The sequence below is a fragment of the Rhamphochromis sp. 'chilingali' genome (genome assembly GCF_963969265.1).
Source record: "Rhamphochromis sp. 'chilingali' genome assembly, chromosome: 1".
Lineage (NCBI taxonomy): Eukaryota > Metazoa > Chordata > Actinopteri > Cichliformes > Cichlidae > Rhamphochromis > Rhamphochromis sp. 'chilingali'.
This window is the reverse complement of record NC_137929.1, coordinates 9,182,173-9,200,416: the sequence shown is the minus strand read 5'-3', so window position 1 is coordinate 9,200,416 and position 18,244 is coordinate 9,182,173. Positions and strand designations below refer to the sequence as shown.

The following is an 18,244-nucleotide window of genomic DNA, read 5'->3' as shown; positions in this document are numbered from 1 at the left end:
ATACCAACTTGAATCCACATCCGTTGCTCCTGACCTTGCTTTGGTCTCACACACACAACATATGGCTGTTGTCCTTCTTTCTACCATATCCCAACACTCCTGCCTCTCCGCTCGTCCCTCTTCTCTCGTCTTTCAGCAACACTGACGCTCCAGCACTGGAGCTCATCACTGTAAAACCTGAGCCTGAATACAAACAGACAGGACAGAAATAATAAAGAAACATACGTTGGCATCAATCTCTGCAATTTCAGAAGCTCTCAAACGCTGAACGCTTGTAGCTTTATATATAAAATCCTGCTTTATTTTTCCATTTCCTGTCCTGCTAAATGGTGAACACCATCAGGTTATTGTGGTCATGATAACAAAAGGCAGCTCTGACACGCCTGATTCACTTATTATCGAGCTTCCTGTGGGAGAGGAAAACGTAAGAGAAAAAGGGTTTTAAACCAAGAATTAGGGGGCGGTTGTGTACAGCGCTGAGCTGGTTTCAGAAAACCCTTAGCCCAGACCAGGGGTGTCAAACATAAGGCCCGGGGGCCAGCATTGGCCTGGTGAAGGCTTTTCCTTTTGATAAAGATAATAATTACCTAACAGACAAAGAATTAAAGACAAGAAAGTTCCTGTTTTTCCTCTATAACTGGGTCCACGGGGAATGAACTAAATTGTGTATAAATGTATATCTAGAATTAAAGGACGGTCCGTCCAGTTACCTTTTCTGTAACTTCACACATTTATCATGCATTTCCACTGGTCAGAGCGGGCTGTGAAAAACTAGCTATAAGTTAGCTATAAGTTATAAATTCCCTTAAATAATTAACGAGTGCGTTACATGAACTTTGTGTTAAAATGACACTTCAGTTTTAGGAGCTGTGTTACTTTTAAAAACACTTCCAGGATTCGTGCAAACAAAGCTCACAGCTCCGTGACTCGTGGTTTTGCACACAGATCAGTAATCATCTACATCACAGCGTGTGAGGCTGACCACATGTGCCACTGTTATAACCTGTTACATCTGTATGTGATGGTGACGGCTGTAAAAGCGTTTGAACTTGTGACCACAGTGAAACACACAGCTACACACTGTGACATGTCCGTGTTGTAGTAGCTATTTATTTCGGGGTCCATATGTTCCCCCACACTGACTGAATACATACATGATTATTCATTCTTATTTTGCAACGTGACAGGAAATGTTAGAAAAATGTTCTCAAATTCCACAGTGTCCACTGACTTTGTCTCTGCAAGGCCCACACAGGAAACCAGTCTGTGACCAGCTTAAACATTTTGCTTCATGCAGCTTGGTGAAAAACAAGTTTGGCACAGTTTAAAGATACAGATAGATATACAAGCACTGCATCATGGGACATACACACTCAACAGAGCCATGCAAAGAAAAGTTTTCTGAGGATTAGTGTCCATACAGGGAGTACAGTTAGCTTTATTCATGAAGCAGTGTTTACGTGATACTGTGTTTTTTGCAAAAGTCATCAGGCTCACCTTAAAAGATGCGCACACACACACACGCACACACACACACACGCACACACACTCACACACACACACACACTTGCAAAAAGCTCTTCGTTTGAGTTCATCTGTGCGAGAAAAGAAAAACTCCTATTGAGAAAAAAGACTTTTTGAATCATGGCGTGATCTGAGATAATGAAGGAAGCACTTTAATCTAGTCATAGTTGTAAATGCCCAGCTTGAAGGGTGCTCTTCGGTTAGCTTAATGAAGGCTGCTATTGCTAACGTCGGTCCTGGGATGGGTCCGGATGGATAGCTTCTCTCCGTGCACGTTCTCCCCACGACTGAACCAGCCGGAGGCTAAAACTGGGACGTCTCCGTGAAGGAGATCGCATCCGTCTTGTCAACCGTGAAGCCTCCGTTCACGTAGGACTTCTTCTCACACTCCTCGTCATCCAAAGCGGCTTCCAGGGCAAAAGGGTTGGCGACATCCATGTCTGATGTCAGGTCCATCCGTTCTAGTTCCCTCTTGGAGAGTTTCTGGACAATGCCAGCTCCGTACGCATCGCCAAGGACGTTGATCATAGTGCGGAACCGATCCCTGAAACACGACAGTCACAGTGAGTCTACAGCAGTTTCCACAAAGACAGAAGAAAGTCAGCACAAAAACACAATAGACAAAAGCTCACAGTAGCCAATCGACTGCAACGATCAGAGTGACATCACTTGCAGGTAAGCCAACAGCTGTTAAAACTATCACCATGGTGACAAGCCCAGCGTTAGGCACTCCTGCTGCTCCAATGCTGGCAACTGTGGCTGTTATACTGAAACACAAAGACACAATGTAACAATTATTCTTCATAAAGCACAAAAACATCTTCCAATCAAAAGGTGATATAAAGCCACGCCCATTCAGGGTTAAAGGGATAAAAAGAAATGATGGCTTTCTTTGCTCGTGTGCTGGGTTTGGACACACAGCGACATGAACATGAAATCTAAGCATTCTGGGTCCGTGTTTGTGAGCGAAGCAGGTGATGAACAGCCACACTGATAGATGCTGTGGTGAGCACAATATGAAAGCAAAGCTGCTGATTTACTGGCCAGGCTATAATCATACCTTCACCTGTGGCCATTAGTGTGAGTAATGACCAGAAGCACAAGATTATGGTGACAAGTGGCAGAAACGAGCTTCCTCTGTGTGGCCTCTAGGCTCAGCCTTAGAGTCCGGCTGATTGGTCCTTCAGGAGAGGCTCAAAGTGGAGCCACTGCTCCTTCACATGATTTGGACATTGAGCAAGGCAGTCACCTAAGAGGCAGACTGGATGCCTCCTTCAAAGCAACTGATGCACAGCTGCAGTTCAAAAAGTGGGAAGAAAATGCTGCATAATTCACCTTTGTAGGAAACGTTGAGGTCAACAATCAGTAGCCTGGATTTTCTGGATTTCCTTTTTGTCTCACGAAGCTTTGAATCTGGTACATTTTTCTCCTATGAGGAGTTGGAGTGAAACCAATCCATGACACTCGTGTCCACTGTCAGTTCAATTCAACTGATGTCACACCAGAAAACTGTTGCCTCAAACCCTACAATAATTCAAAGACAGCAGATAAAAGCCCAGCAATCAGATGATCTCCTTTGAGCCCTTTAGCGACAGTGGGAATGAAAAACTCCCTTTTAACAGGAAGAAACCTCCGGCAGGCCCAGGGGCGGGGCCATCTGCTGCGACCGGTTGGGCCTACACCTACTGCAGCATAACGAAGGGAGGATTCAGGGTCACCTGGTCCAGCCCTCCTGTAAGCATGTATAGTGTAAACAGAATCGGTCCTAGCACTGAGCCCTGTGGAACTCCATCCTTAACCTCAGCGTGTGAAGAAGACTCCATTTACATGAAAAGCAGGATATTATCGAGTCCTTTTTGAAATGCAGGTTAACCAGCAGTTTTCCTTCAGAATGCTAATGTTAAAACTATCTCTATAAAGTTGTCTTTAAAGCTACGCGAGCAGCAGTAACAGCGTCGTACCTGATGGTAACAATCTGGCCTACATCCAGAGCGTAATCATTCAGCTGGGCGATGAAGATAGCCGCCACCGCCTCGTACAGCGCTGTGCCGTCCATGTTAATGGTGGCGCCAACCGGGAGCACAAAGCGGGTGATCCTCTTGTCGATGCAGTTGTTTTCCTCAGCACATCGAAAGGTGACAGGCAGGGTTGCCGAGCTGGCAGACACAAGCAGAGGCAGTAAGTATTCTGTGGTCAGACACTATAGAGCATAGGTGTCAAACTCTGGCCCGCGGGCCAAATTTGGCCCGCAGCCTAATTACATTTGGCCCGCGAAGCCATACCAAATTACTATTAGAGCTGGCCTACTGGTATTATACAGCTAATATATATATCGTTTAGTATTAAGCTTTGCTTGTTCCATATTCAGTTTTCCAGCAAAACTTATTTGAGTCCATAAGAAAAGATTCATTCTTAAATCTGGAGGAAGATTTTTTTTTCAATAAATATTAAAGTTAGCCCGCAACTTTGTTCCAGTTTTGAATTTTGGCCCACTGTGTATTTGAGTTTGACACCCCTGCTATAGAGCTTTAGATTCATTAAAATAAAACATCCCTGTGCCCTGAAAACGTTTGGGAAGCTGTTTAGTCCAATCACAGAAATATGAAAGATCCGACTCTGACCTGGAGGAGATCATGAGCGCCGTCACCAGGGCCTGAGCCATTCCTAGAGTGAACGTATACGGATTCTTCCTCACAATGACGAAGAAGATGAGGGGCAGACAGACGGTGGCGTGGATAGCTAGACTGAGGGACAAAACACACAGCCGTAAAGGGAATTACAAAAATATTAGAAGAAGAAATGTGAAGAAGACTCGCAGGACTCTGTCGGACTCAGAGTTGTTTAGTTTCACCTGTGTTTAATTATTGACACTGTTCTAAGCGAGTCGTGTTCTTTCTATCATTTGTACATTTTAACATGTAGCTTATTCTAAATATTTCAATATCCACGAGCTTTTGCCGCTGGGAAGAAATACACTTCAGTCAGTCTTTTTGTGAATTCAAAATGCTTCAGTGGGCTGAATGATGAGGGAAGTAGCTGCAGGTGGCTCTTTGAAGTCTCCACAGTCATAATTCAATTTAATTCAACTTTGTCATCTTGTCATTTCAAGACGCTTTCTAATATGTAATGATGTAGTCAGAGAGCCCCGGTGAGTAGGTTGGACGTCTCAGGGCCACTTCCAATTTCCTTTGGCTGCTCCGCTCACACAGTGGCTCAGCTATGCTCCAATCACATGCGAGGATATAGGATAATATCATTGTGTGAAAAACAGAGAGGGTGATGGACGCGACAGTCAAGTGGAGCGTGCGTCTGTCCTCTCAGTGAGTGAGACAGTAACAGCGGTGAGGAGGGCTGTGCGAGTGCAAAAACACAAATATGCCTGAGACCCGTAAACGAAGCAGCATCTGGCTGCAGTTTAAAGACTTTTTGGTCTCGGTCTCGATACCCTCTGGTCTTGGTGTTGTCTCGGTCTTGACTACAAGTCTACAGATGAGCCAACGAGCATACAGGAGAGCTGAACTGAATCTGTATGAGCATGAAGACGTAACGCTACGACTCTCCCATCTGTCTTTGACCAGGATGTGTCCGTTCTCCCAGAGTCTCCCAGCATCACATCTTTGAGATCTCATCTTGTTATCCCCACAGCCCGCTACACTCTGGGAGGTCAGGCTGACCTGTGGCTCCTAGAATTCCTGAATGGGAGCCGGAGCGTTGAACTGTGGGGACCAGCTGCTCGTTGACTTCTGGAGACAGACGCTCGCTCTGCTTTCATGATTTTTGCTCAAAGGGTTTCTGGTTAAAAGAGCCGAGGTTCTGTCTTTAGTATCACATGGCTGTCACAGAGTGCTTTGAAATGAACTCTGTTATCTTTACATAAACCTGTGCTAAACTGCTCCGACAGGTTTAGCTTCAACCATAACTGACGTAATGTGATCTGAGTACAGCGTGAACATTATTCACACGCGTAATTATTCTCTGCAGACATGCTTCTATCAGCTACAAGCCCCGAGTGCTACTCCTCTTTATAAGTGATGCATTTCCTTCATACTGGAACATAATCTTGTGATATTTCATTTTTGCCCAATGTGCACACTGCACCTCTCACAGACTCGATATCATGCTGTGACTGATACACACTCACAGCACGCTGATGAAGGCTTTGAATGAAGGAATACAGTTCAAATGCTCATTTTGACACAAATAAACAGGCAGGCAGAGGACTGTCCCAGCCCCACTGTCAGTCTGCCCCCACTGGCCGTGACACTGTCCCAGCCCCACTGTCAGTCTGCCCCCGCTGGCCGTGACACTGTCCCAGCCTCACGGTTCCACACGGTGACGAGTTTTCTTCTGCTGCATTTGGAGCCACAGGATGAACCTTGGACTCACCTTGTGGGTTAACTGAGGGGATGTTTTATGTTACAGTCGTTAATTGTGCCTTGTACATTTAGAGGCGTGAGTGAAGCTTTCATTACTGCATTCTTGCAGGTTGAGCAGTTTTAAATGTCCTTCGCCCTTATCAGTGCTCACACAGAGCTCAGCTTTTATCGTACACAGGAGGGGGAATCGGTCCAAATGTCAGCCATAAAGCCCGGAGTGTGGAACGGCCGGATGGAGAGTAATGGGAAAGCTTACCCGCTCAGCACCGTCACCATATAAAGACCCATCTTCCTGAAGATCTCCCAGTCTTCTACCTCGATGATCTTTGCAGCAATAAGAAACAGGATCCCTACGGGCATGTAGCTGAAAAGACAAAGGTGCTTCAGTTCCACGATGAACACATCCTCCTCAGACACGCGGCAATAACAAAGGTGACCTGCAGGTAGAAGTTAATGATTTGAAAATGATGGAGTTCCTACTGAAATGTAGTTAATCTAGCAGGTTTACACAAACAACGAATGCTACACGTTTCAGTCAGAGTGCATCATGTCAAACCCCTGCAACACTGAGCTGGTCAGTTAGCAGCACAGGGGGTCGGCTTCATAATGTTCAGCCTTATTCAGCTTTATTGACAGATACAGAGAAGAAACGACAGCAGAGAGAGGGAGAGAGGGAGGGGGGAGAGAGGGAGGGGGGAGATCAGCTGTGGATCAGCCTCGAACCTGATGAAATGAACAACACAGGAGGGGCCAAACAAGCCAACACTACAGAGGTGTTTGTAACATTGTCCTCGTCTCCTCTGTTTTTGCACCTTTTTCACTGGTTTGGTGTCACTATGAGGACAAGGTCCAACTATCACTGCCGTTACCAGAAGGTTTACTGCGTCTCCCAGCACAGTGAGCACGCAGGAGATTCAGGACACAGTCGCTGCAGACGGTCCTTCAGACATCAGCGGGACTGGCATCTGCTCCTTTGTGCAAGCAGGACCAGGAGGAGCACTGACAGAGCCCTAAAGAGTGAACTCTGTTCGGCCGCTGATGTGAACGTCTCTGACCAATCAGAAACAAACTTCATGAGAGTGGCCTATAGTAGGCCCTGTGACTGTAATTTGCCATAGAGCACCAGAACTGGCAGGTCCATCAAGTTTTGGCTTCCACAGATGAGAGCAAGTTTACCTCGAGCACGTGGGACAGATGTGACAGATGTGACAGATGTGACAGATGTGACAGATGTGTGTGGGTGTGGAGCAGCCGTGGACATTGGCGTGCTGCCTGTAATCGTTCAGCATGGCTGGTTTGGTGGGTTAATGATGGCTGAGCGACGGCCCCCCGACTGCCATCAGGTACAGGAATGAAATCCTTGGACAGCCTCGACTAACTGGGTCGGATGAAGTAATAAAATTATACAGGAACATTTACACCACCCGATCATCAGTTTTCTTAACTGCTTATCCAAAGAAAGCTTCCTCTGTGAACCTGAACCGCAAAAGTGATCAGGAACGGTGGTTTCACCGTTTCACCGTGTAGTTTTAGGGTGTAGTTTACACACCGGTTTACAAACTGGTGTAGTTTACATACCACATAATTATCTGGACCAGTTTCATTGTTGCTTCATTTAAGGCATCAAAAAAGTCCAGCAGGATCCGACCCTTTTCTCCCATCTTCCCAATGACGAGGCCGAACGCAACACAGAACACGATGAGCCCCAACACATTGATCCCATCGGAGTATGTGCCGATGATCTTGTAGTCCTTTGTGATGTTCTGCCGAGAGAAGGGAAAGACCATTCATGAAAGCTGCTTCCACAGACACACAGATCCACTCATGAGCTCTGCAAATGTCATGTCAGCACCACAGCTGCCTGAGCTCAGCCTGCTTATAACTCGTTATTGAGCCAATCCATTAAACGAGACACTGGCTGCCAGCTGCCGACACATGAGACTAATGTCACCACAGTGGAACGAGCACACCTACCTCCATCACAGTCATGATCGTGGTCGTGAGAGGGGGCACGGTGCTGCTGTTCACTGGAAGCTTTTCAGGCTCCAGTTCTTTGCGTTTTGTTTTGTACTAGAGTGGAATTGGACACAGTGTCAGAATCACACGATGACAAGCACCAGAATCGAAGGTAGGCCAGAATAACAGGATGTGTGGTCGTCTTACCTGCTGAAAACAAGCCTGCACCAGATTTTCAGGAAACATGTTTCTGTCAGTGGAAAGCACAAAGCTGCAGGTGAGCAGCAGAACGGATGCATCTCTGTGGCAACTCTGAAGTTAAATATCTAGCAAAGCATACTTTTCATGAATGCAGCTATCAAACAAAGACCATGCCTCAAATATAAACTCTCATAGTGTGCATTAAAGATCTTTTTTAAGTCCATGCTTTTCTTCTTGCACGACTCTGTCATAGTTGAGCCACATCAGTAACAGTAATGTCAGAATTAGTCATAACTTACCAAGCATGTCAAAGACAGGGCAGCGTAGCGCTGCAGTGACTCGTCCTACATGTTTACCTGAGATGTAACCTGACACCAATAAAGGATGCTAGTACGACGCTACCCGAACCAACTAAACAGTGTTTGTTGGGATATTGTATGATGAAAGTTTCCGTTTCAGGCCATCTAAGAAAGATGCAACTCTTTTCTTCCATCCTGATATTCCCGAAACATTTCCACTAGAAACTCACCTGAGCAGGTCCAACAGTGTGTCGACTGTGGTGACATTAGGAGGAGTCCCAGCTCTGTCGATGTGCTCAGCTGTCTGAGACACGCCCGGTTTGATGGTCATCACTAGAATAATTCCTGTCAACAAAGATGCCACTTAGTAGCTATATTTATATAAAAACATCAACCATTCGTTTTATACGCTGCATATAAAATGAATTATTAATTCAAATGGGACTCACCAAGAACAACTGCAATGATAGTTGTTGAGAAGTAATAAACGACAGCTCGCAGACCGATCTTTCCTGACACCTCGGAGTCTAAGGCTGCAACACCTGTTGGTAAGAAACACATTCAGTGTATTTAAAACACAGGCTCAGCCCACACATCAGGGTCCAGGCTGATCCAGGTAGCTGCAGGGTGAACTCGGGGGTACTACAAAGCTGGTTCGGTTCTTACCAGGATGAATCACAGTGAGTGACTAAGACAAAGGCCTTTGCTTAGGCAGAGGTTGTCCTTCTCTCCTGGATCGGCTGCAGCTTTCTTTAGGAGCCGTCCCAGCTGTGACAAACGTCCAGCTGTGATAACCACATTTACTCAGGGCCTTCCTGATGTTCTTCTGCCTCCCTGGCTGCTGTGTCAGTGGGGATGGTGTTCGCTCTGTGTGGTAGCGTCCTGATGACGCCCAGTTTGTGCTCCGGAGGATGATGAGAGTCAAACCTTAGATACTGATCCAAATTTGTTGGCTCTTGATAAATATTGACTTTTTATGTCGCCCATCCCTGATGAAACTTTTAGTCTAAGAAAGCAGTTATTTTTATATCCTCCCTGATGAACTTCACGTGTTTGTTAACCCTTGTGTGGTGTTCATATTTTTGTTACTCAGCCAGTGTTCATGGGTCTGGTGGACCCGCTAGAGTTTTGGCTTTCCAAATTAACACTATCAAACAATTTTATGTTAAATTACTCAACAGATGTTTACTTCATCCCAATTACAAGCCATATGAACAGTAAACATGGTTAATTTTTTCCCTTTACCTTTGTTAGATCACATTTATGAATTAATGTGCTTCTCGTTTTTTTTTATAAAATGTTATAAAAAAATAAATCAGTTATAATCAAGTGAAGTGAGTGGAAAGACACAACACATTTACACGTGAAGCAACATGTTTCACAACTAAATGACATCAGCTGCACATCAATGGTGATATTAGGCCCAGGGTTGTAAAACAGGGGGAGGCGGTGCACACACTTATCCCACACTGTCCTGATGGCAGCTAGCTTGCCTCTCTGCCGTCGAGCTGGTCTGTCGTCTCGGTTATCAAAACGGATAATCCTGGAAATTTTGTTGAAGTTTTCCAGAGACATTGATACACGGAAAGGTTCGTGCCGGTTTCTGCATCCCACAAGATTCTGTGGATTCCCCTTTGGACCTGAAAACTCCTGCAAGGATAAGAACCCCAAAGTAGGCCTGTAGATCAATTTGGTCCATCTACTTCCACCTCTCTCCAAAAACACACCTTCATTCTAGATTACTGCAAACTAGAGATGGACCGATCCAATATTACGTATCGGTCTGCAAATCGGTATCATGCTTGATCGTGCTGCAATCGGTATCGGTCTGTAAACCAGACCAGAATAATTTTCTGGATGGAATCTGTGATGAAAAGCTCAATGAAGACTTGATGTCCTGCACATGAGTAACTGCCAGCCGTGTTGGCCCTGGCTTATCACAGTAACAGCTCTGTAGGGTGGCTCATTTCTTGGGCAAGAAGACCATTCAATTTCACCAGTTATTGACATCCATATTTCTTCACTTGCTGTCTGGTGGGCTTGTTCTGGTCCTGGAGCTGGCTGCTGATGGGGTGCTCGTCTTCGTTTTGTTACTAAACGGTGCTCAACCTCATCCTCTTCTTCAAAGTCACTGTCAGACTCTGAATTTTCAGAAATGTGAAATATTCTGAAACCTCTTTGTCAACATCATCATCCGAAGCCCCTCTCTCTTCCAAAATCAATTGGAAGGCCCTCGCAGCAGATAATCTTTTGCCATCTTGATCAGTTGTGATAAAGAACCACACTGGCAAATTCCTTTTTATAGTATTATGCCCCTAATTTGCAGGAGGGACAGGGTATGAGAAAATAAAATTTGGATCCCTCAAGAAAGAGGGTAAAATGTGTGGGAATGTAAGAGCAGACGGTGTTGATAGTTGAATTTTCAACAATGTTGCAACTTTGTGCGTGAGCAGGAGGGGAAGAAAACACTATCAGCAGCACCAGAAAGGAGGAAGACAGAGTGTGGGAACACAGGACCTGCACTTTCAACACTTTTACTAGACCTGGGTCCAGTGGACCCGAACACCTTGTATGTAATGTAAATGCGTGGGGGGAGGTACGGTATGAGGTCATTGAAAATTAGTCCGGATTTATGTTCTTCACAGAAAATAAGCCAAAGCCAATGAATTTCAGGTTGAAAAAATAATTAATTGTTTCATTTTTCTTTTGAGAAAAACTGAAAACGGGTCTCACAGACCCGAACACCATACAAGGGTTAATGTGATCAGTGAATTGCAGTGCACCCTGAGCCTACACAGCCATAAACATGCTGACATCTGATTTTCACCCAGGTGTTCTCTACATCAGCTTTCTGCTGTTCCATGATTGGACAACAGATCTTTTTCAGTTCCTCCAGTAAAAACTGGCCACAGCTGATGAAGCTGGGAACCCACGTTCTTTCTGTAGGACTGACCCTAAATGTGAAGACACAGTTCAAACACACTTGGTCGGTGCTGAGAGCGGTCCTGCTGCTGAGGTTGGGCTCATCCTGCCATCTCTTACCAACTACCTCCAACACTTCTTTTTGTCTTTACACATTTGAGTTATTTAAACAGTGATTGTTAAGATAACATAGAAAAATGTTTCAGAGGACCTGACTGGTCTGACAGGTGCATTAAATTCCACAGAGCAATAGAGTTTCGTAGATTTTATTCTGTCGGCAAACTGTTTTTAGATTTGATCCATTTTGGATTGTTGGGAGTCATTTCATCTCAACACCTTCTGTAGTTGTAAACATTCGATCACGTACAATTTGTTATTTTACATGTTTTATCCTTCCAAACATTCGCCCAAAACCTCGTCTTCTGTGACTGCTTTCAGGTGTGCTCCCTGGTGTTTCCCATGTTCCCATCATCTTGCTCATAGTCTTGGCCTCCCCACACTTCTCTGTCATCTCATACCGTTTGGAATCTGTTTCCTTTCAGTTATTTGGTTTGATATGTGTTTCAGGTCAGCAGAGCAAACACTTCTCCATCACAGCAGCTGCCCAGCGGTCAGGCCTCACTACAGCAGCAGCAGCTGGGTGAGTGCAGCTCTGGTTGGTAGAAAGGCAGTCAGACGGTCCAAACCTGCCTTGTTGACTGAACCGGAGTCATTTCTCACTGCTTGCACATGAGCGACAGTCAGAGGGTCTGATCTCCATCTTCACAGCTGCTCACCTGCTGAGCCTTCAGGTTCTGCATCCTCCATCTGCTGCTCTTAGCAGGATCCAAACGTGGCACCTGGACACCTTCATGGCCCCTTAGATTCTCCGTCTCTGCTGAGCCCACACAGCCACCCGACCACCCTGAACTGTTGCCTTTCTGCAGGTTCCTGGGCAGAACCCCGGAGCTGTCCCTGATGTTTGGAAATGTTTTGTTCCCTAGTTTTCTGCACCCAGGCTCCTCCCCCCGCCCTGGTCATGAGACAAGAAACATCGAGGAAACAAATGAAACTCTACAACTAGAACTAAATTACAACCAACTCTGACCAACTCTCCATCACAGAACGAGGGGGAGAAACCAGACAGACATGCTGGGAAACAGGAAACTGGGGACAAAAGACTTCACAGGGAGGACACACAACCAGGACATACTGGGGAGGACACACAATCAGGACACGAAAGGGACCAGAGCAAATGAAACTCAGAACAAGAACAACAAGCGATGACACTAAGAGGCACAAGAACACTAAACAATGACAACATAACAACAATAAACGAGGTCCAAAAACCAGACCAGCAGGTACCCGAACACCAACCCTGTCAGTGACATCTATTAACTTACAAAGTCCAAAAGAAGGTACACAGGCGACAAACCTCGGGAGAAATGCAAGAGGCAAATCTAGAAACAACAACAGGCAGCTCAGTAACTAATGAACAGTGGATATTTGAAGATGCAAAGTGTGATCGTCATAAGCAGCTGTGCTCAGCTGAAATCACTGTTTCAGAGGCAAAACCAATCGAACAGAGCTGAGAAATATTTTGTCTTCATTCATTTCACGTCTGAGCGACAAGACGGAGCTATTTACTTATCCACTGCAGCAGGGAGCCGTGATATGACGAACACAGAGAGAGATCAGTCAGAGGACTCGTTCTGCTACAGTCAGCAGGGTTTCTGACTGAGGAGACTGTCTTAACCTTTTTACTACAAGTGGAAAATCCAATTCAGTTTTATTTACATGTCAAATCGCAGCCACAGTCACCTCAGGGTGCTTGTACTGTAAGTAAAGGCACTGCAATAATACAGAGGCATGGGCAGCACTTTGGCGACAGTGGGAAGGAAAAACTCCCCTTTAACAGGAAGAAACCTCCAGCAGAACCAGGCTCAGGGAGGGGCGGGGCCTCTGCTGTGATTGGTGGGGGTTAGGGGAGGGGGACAGGACAAAGACGTGCTGTGAAAGAGAGCCAAAATGAATAATAACCAATGATTAAATGCAGAGTGGTGTATAAACACAGTGAAGGCATCATGTCCCCAGCAGCCTACACCAGCGTCACCTGATCCTGCCCCAACTATAACCTTTATCCAAACAGAGGGCGTGTCTCCCAGCTGAGCTTTGAAGTACTTGTTTGATTATTGCCACCGTACAGGTCTGAGGTACGTCCCCCTTAATACAGACAGGCTGATCAATGTAAAACAGTTATTGATGGTAAGCCTTTGGAGGAAGTGATTACTGAAGTTACCTTGGAAACAGGAGTCAAACCCCCACATTACAGTCAGCAGTAGCACTGCAGTGACAGACGTCCTGTCAGAGGCTACCGGTGCGGTTATGACACTCAGTTAGCTGAGGGCAACTGCTCTTTAAGACTGTGATAACAGGAAGGTGGGCCTGTAGCTCTGAGAGCCAAGTCATGGCTGTTTAAGTCTCCTCAAAGGCCTGTGAGGAGTAACAGAGTTAGCTCGATCATAATTAAGACTGAAGCATTAATTAATGGCAGGACTTCTTTGAGTGTGTGAAGATGCAACAGGATTCATGATAATCAGCCTTTATAGGAACAGAGCAATACACACACGAGGGAACAGAGGAGGGAGACACAGCTGAACCCAATTAAACATGACAAGACAGGGAGGAAGCAAACGAATACAAGACATGGACCTTCAAAGTAAAACAGGAAACACAGAACACAGAGAACACCGAGCACAAGGACCAAAACCTGAGAACTAGGAATGCAAAACAGAAGCACGACACTAGCAGTGAAACCAAAGATGAACACAAAGATCAATGATATAAAACACTGGGTCACCCACCCAGGACTGTGACACAATGAATCAACCAGCAGATTGTAGACACCACCTGCGCTTCAACCTAAGACACAGCAGACTTGTTCCCACAGTCAGAGGACAGAGCAGAGTTTGTTATGGAGAGCACAGAGCCAACCTCTAGTGAAAGGATAGGACAGGTGTTTCACTATAGATGCAGACTGAGCTCAGACTCAGGAACTCTCCCACCCTCCTAGTTTAGAAGAAGCTTCTACGTTTGAGGCTCAGCCCGTTACAGGACAGGACAGACAACCTTACAAATTCTATACATGGCAAATGAAAACTTATCATTTCAAGTTGATTTCCAGACACAGACAAGAACAGGAAGACACCACAGTCATGAGCAGCATGAAAAGATGGACTGGGTTTCTCCACAACAGCTGCCCACAGTGATCTTATCACAGCCTGAAGGTTTCAGCCACCCTCCAGTCTGACCTCATAATACAGGAAACGCAGGCTCCTCTCGACAACAGCACCCCACAGACAACTACACAACAACAAAGTCATCAGTTACCGCCCTACGGGACACCGTCTGTACCCCGGGGGTGCTGCTTCCACAAAGAAGCAGCCCCACTCAGACCCACTGTCAGCAGCACCATCCAGCTGTCCCTGTGGGGAACACGCTCACATCAAAAACTCCACCGACTTCACCAACAAGCTCCAGAAACACCGGATCCAGATGAAACCACCGACAACCGAGACAGTCAGAAAACAACTACAGCAGGACGGTTACCGAGGAAACAGAAGCAGCTTTACCCCGATTGGATCTGGAGGATGCCAGCGTTTGAAAGAGGACTGAAAGTATCCGAATACTTTACTAATCCCTGAGGAAATGATCTACAGCTGCTCCTTCCGAGCTTCTTAGATATGGCTCAGCAAGCTGCGTATAACACAGCCCAGCAGACACTCTATGCTGCACTTCAGACATGTTTTACTTTTATTCCTTCATCTGCAGACGGTTTGAGGGTTCTGGTTAAACCTTCCTGATGAACTCTGATCTGTGAACATGACCTGCTCCTTAACAGGTTAGTAAGAAGGGAACCAGCTTTGTAGTACAGAAGTGTTAACCTCAGAGTTACCTGGATGGGACGAACTGCACCGGCAGGCCTCTGTTACCTGTTATCATGCTTGAAATGATCAGAGGAAGAATGACCAGCTTCAGCATTCGCATCAGGATCTCTCCTGGGAAGCCAAAGTACTGCTTGTAGAGATGCGACAGGGATGCGTACTCTCTGACCACAACACCCAGACTGATCCCTGCAAGAGCCAGAGACACGGTAAACTCCACTTCACCTGAAACAAAACTTTCCAAAGAGCACCAAGCACTGAACAAACACTCGTGCTGGTTTACATGTGTGACATGAAACAGGCCAGACAAGCACATCCAATCAGGACATTTCAGCTGATGCTTTGTCATCTAAACGGATACAGAATTGCAACGACTTTCATCATCGTGTGCGTCAAATCCTTCACACGGGAAACAGGGTGTGTAGTTTGTCCCGACCCTGACAATGGGCTTCCCGGTTTTTACGTTTAATTTGCTTTAACGTTTAATTCTTCGTCCTCTTTCAGGGCTCAAAGATGTGTGTGAATACTGCCAGCTCTGTCTGCGCCCCAGATGCTCCACCTGTGGCTTTACAAAGACCTCCACCTTCTTCCAGACGGCCTTAGTCAAAAGTATCGCCCTTCACTTTGTCATCGGTCTGTATCGTGGCCCTGCCTACACGTCCTATTCTGGTGTTGTGCCTGAAAGTGATTTCTGGCATTTAAACTGTTGTAAAGACTTGTTGGCCTAAAACCTGTCAAACTTATTTCTCATGAACATTTCTATCACAAGCTGCAGTCGCATGTTGGTGAAGTGACTCTTTTAAACCTGTCCAGTCCTTCTGGACTTACCTGGTCTCACCTCGTGTGTTATATTCCTACCTGTGATCAAACCTCTCTGTAACACATCTGCCTTTAAGTCCCGTCCTGTGTTCGAGTCCATCTTGAGATAAGCCTTGAAGCAGAGTGACATCTTAGCTCCCATACAGGAGCTGTTATGAGTCCAAAGGGACACCTAATAACATCTTAGTATCTGTGTTTCCTGGTTGGGAATCCAGCTGCTGCAGACGGATGATTATGCTGTTTATTTTATTTGGATGTTCATGTTGCCTCATATATCTGCTAGTTGCTGTGTGGCTGTGTTAACAAAGGCTCAGCTGTCGTCTCCCTCTGCCTGAACACAACCCTCAGACGGCGCAGTGCACACTTAAAGCTCTAAGGTGTAATTAATGACACAGGAAATGTGTTTAATATTAGCTAACACATGCACATTTGATCTGAAGTGGGTCAGCAGGCTGATATGAAGCAAAGCGCTCATTCCACGGTGCACAGTGCTGCCTCAGCGTGGACAGCCTCCACAGCCGCTGTGTCACCTCAGTCTGGTCACGTTTGACGGAGACACAGACAGATGGATGTCCCCACAGTGAAGCATCCTCCAGTCTGGACATCAAATGAAAACGCATGCACCCCCTGCTGAGCCAAACCAGCGAATGCACAACAGCGTTGGAGTAACGAGCAAATAGAAAACAATAACCGGACGGCAGTCAGCAGAAGCTTGCACGTACCGAGCACCACCGATACAATCGTAGACATCAGGAGCCAGTTCCTCTTCAGCACGGCTTTGATGTTCAGCACCCGCCGCTGCTTGTTGCCCATCATATCCATGCTGCTGCTTTGTGTTTGATTGTTCTGGAAGAAACACCGATGCTCGGCTGCAGACACAAACCACTCCTCTAAATGTCAGCTGGAGGAATAGCAGGACGGACGCGCAGCTGAAGGATGCAGCCGTCAGACGCTGCTGATGCTGTGAGAGAGGGTGGTGTGATACAGGCGGAGAGGGGGTACGCGCTCTCCCTCCATCACCCTTCCCCCATTTGTTCTTCTTTTCACGCGAGTGCCGGCTAGATTAAAGCCCCTAATGTGGACACGGTGCACCCAGAGCAGGGATTTTACTGCACAGCTGCAGAGAGATGTTTAAAAACACTCTGCAGGAGGCTTGGCTGTGGCGGGTAATTATTAGTTACACGGCACAGACGCCCCCAGCTTAAACATGTAAATTACAAATACACGGCTGATCACAAACACGGACACAGATGTGACGCTTCATGTTCAGCGCCACCTTCCGTCGGTGCGGAACCTGGCGTCACGTGATTGAGTGGTTAGTTTACGTTTGTTAACTAGTCACGGGGTCATAACTCAGAGCCCACGAGGACTGTGGGGGAGCCTGTCCTGTCAGGAACTCTCGTTTCTGCATCCTCGCCGTCTTTACGTACATCAGGCCTCAGCAGGGGCGGGCCTTGTTTTGTGTTGTCAGGGGCAACACACACGTGATCAAAACACAAACGTGACCCCCGTAAACAGAGTTTACGTCTTTATATTTCCGAGTTATCGATTCCGTCACTAGTGAGCGAACGAGCTACTGCACGGCTGTTAGCCAACCACGTGACGTCAGGTCCGCGCAGACGCCAGATGTTGTTCAACCTTTAAGCACGTATTTGTTTAACCCGGGTTAACATGGCTGGTTCGGGTTAGGGGCAGATGTTCACAGACAGTTGCATCCGTGTGCGTTGCTGAGAGCAGGGCTCCGTGACGTAAACTGTCATTTTGTGAAGAACAACCCTCAGTGTGCGCTGATGTGTCACGTGTCTGCGGCCTGTTGTGACTCTACTAACGGCTCAGTCGCCTTCACCTACGGGCCTGGAAAGACACCGGCATCTTACAACTTTGTTTTAAAACAAACAGCAAACAGTTTCATAAGTCTTTGATCATACTCAGAGACAGCTGCTCTGCTTTTGCTTCTCACTCTTTATGATTGATCTTTCATGTGATAGCAGCACGTTTACACACAGCACATCAAACAAAGTGTTAACCATTCCTCGCCGTCAGTCCCCTGACCGTGGTCGGGAGACACGAGGGGAGATGCTTCCTCCAGGGCCGAAGTTTGTCCTCCTTCGGGGTTAACTCCCTTCACTTTTGTGGAGTAGTGAGGCAGACAGAAATCAGCCGAGGCACCGGAGAGCACTGAAGAGACGAGGCTTTAATAACAGTACTGCACACTTCGGAAACA

At 46.4% G+C, this 18,244-nt stretch overlaps 1 protein-coding gene across 3 annotated transcripts; it reads right to left on the bottom strand.

The window, feature by feature from the left end:
* Positions 1-1,097: 1,097 nt before the first annotated feature.
* Positions 1,098-18,244, bottom strand: slc1a1 (solute carrier family 1 member 1). 3 transcript variants are annotated; one of them, XM_080893249.1, is made up of 12 exons: positions 16,743-18,244; positions 15,250-15,390; positions 8,806-8,898; positions 8,587-8,701; positions 8,064-8,106; positions 7,875-7,970; positions 7,479-7,663; positions 6,157-6,264; positions 4,146-4,268; positions 3,486-3,680; positions 2,157-2,291; positions 1,098-2,068 (listed from the first exon to the last, which is right to left on the bottom strand). In XM_080893249.1, the coding sequence occupies exons 1-12, from the start codon at positions 16,840-16,842 to the stop codon at positions 1,828-1,830; spliced, it is 1,575 nt and encodes a 524-aa protein (XP_080749375.1). In that variant the 5' UTR covers positions 16,843-18,244; the 3' UTR covers positions 1,098-1,827. The 3 variants fall into 3 exon arrangements, with proteins under 3 accessions (XP_080749375.1, XP_080749376.1, XP_080749374.1); XM_080893250.1 differs by lacking the exon at positions 15,250-15,390; XM_080893248.1 differs by lacking the exon at positions 16,743-18,244 and having other exon boundaries at positions 15,250-15,713.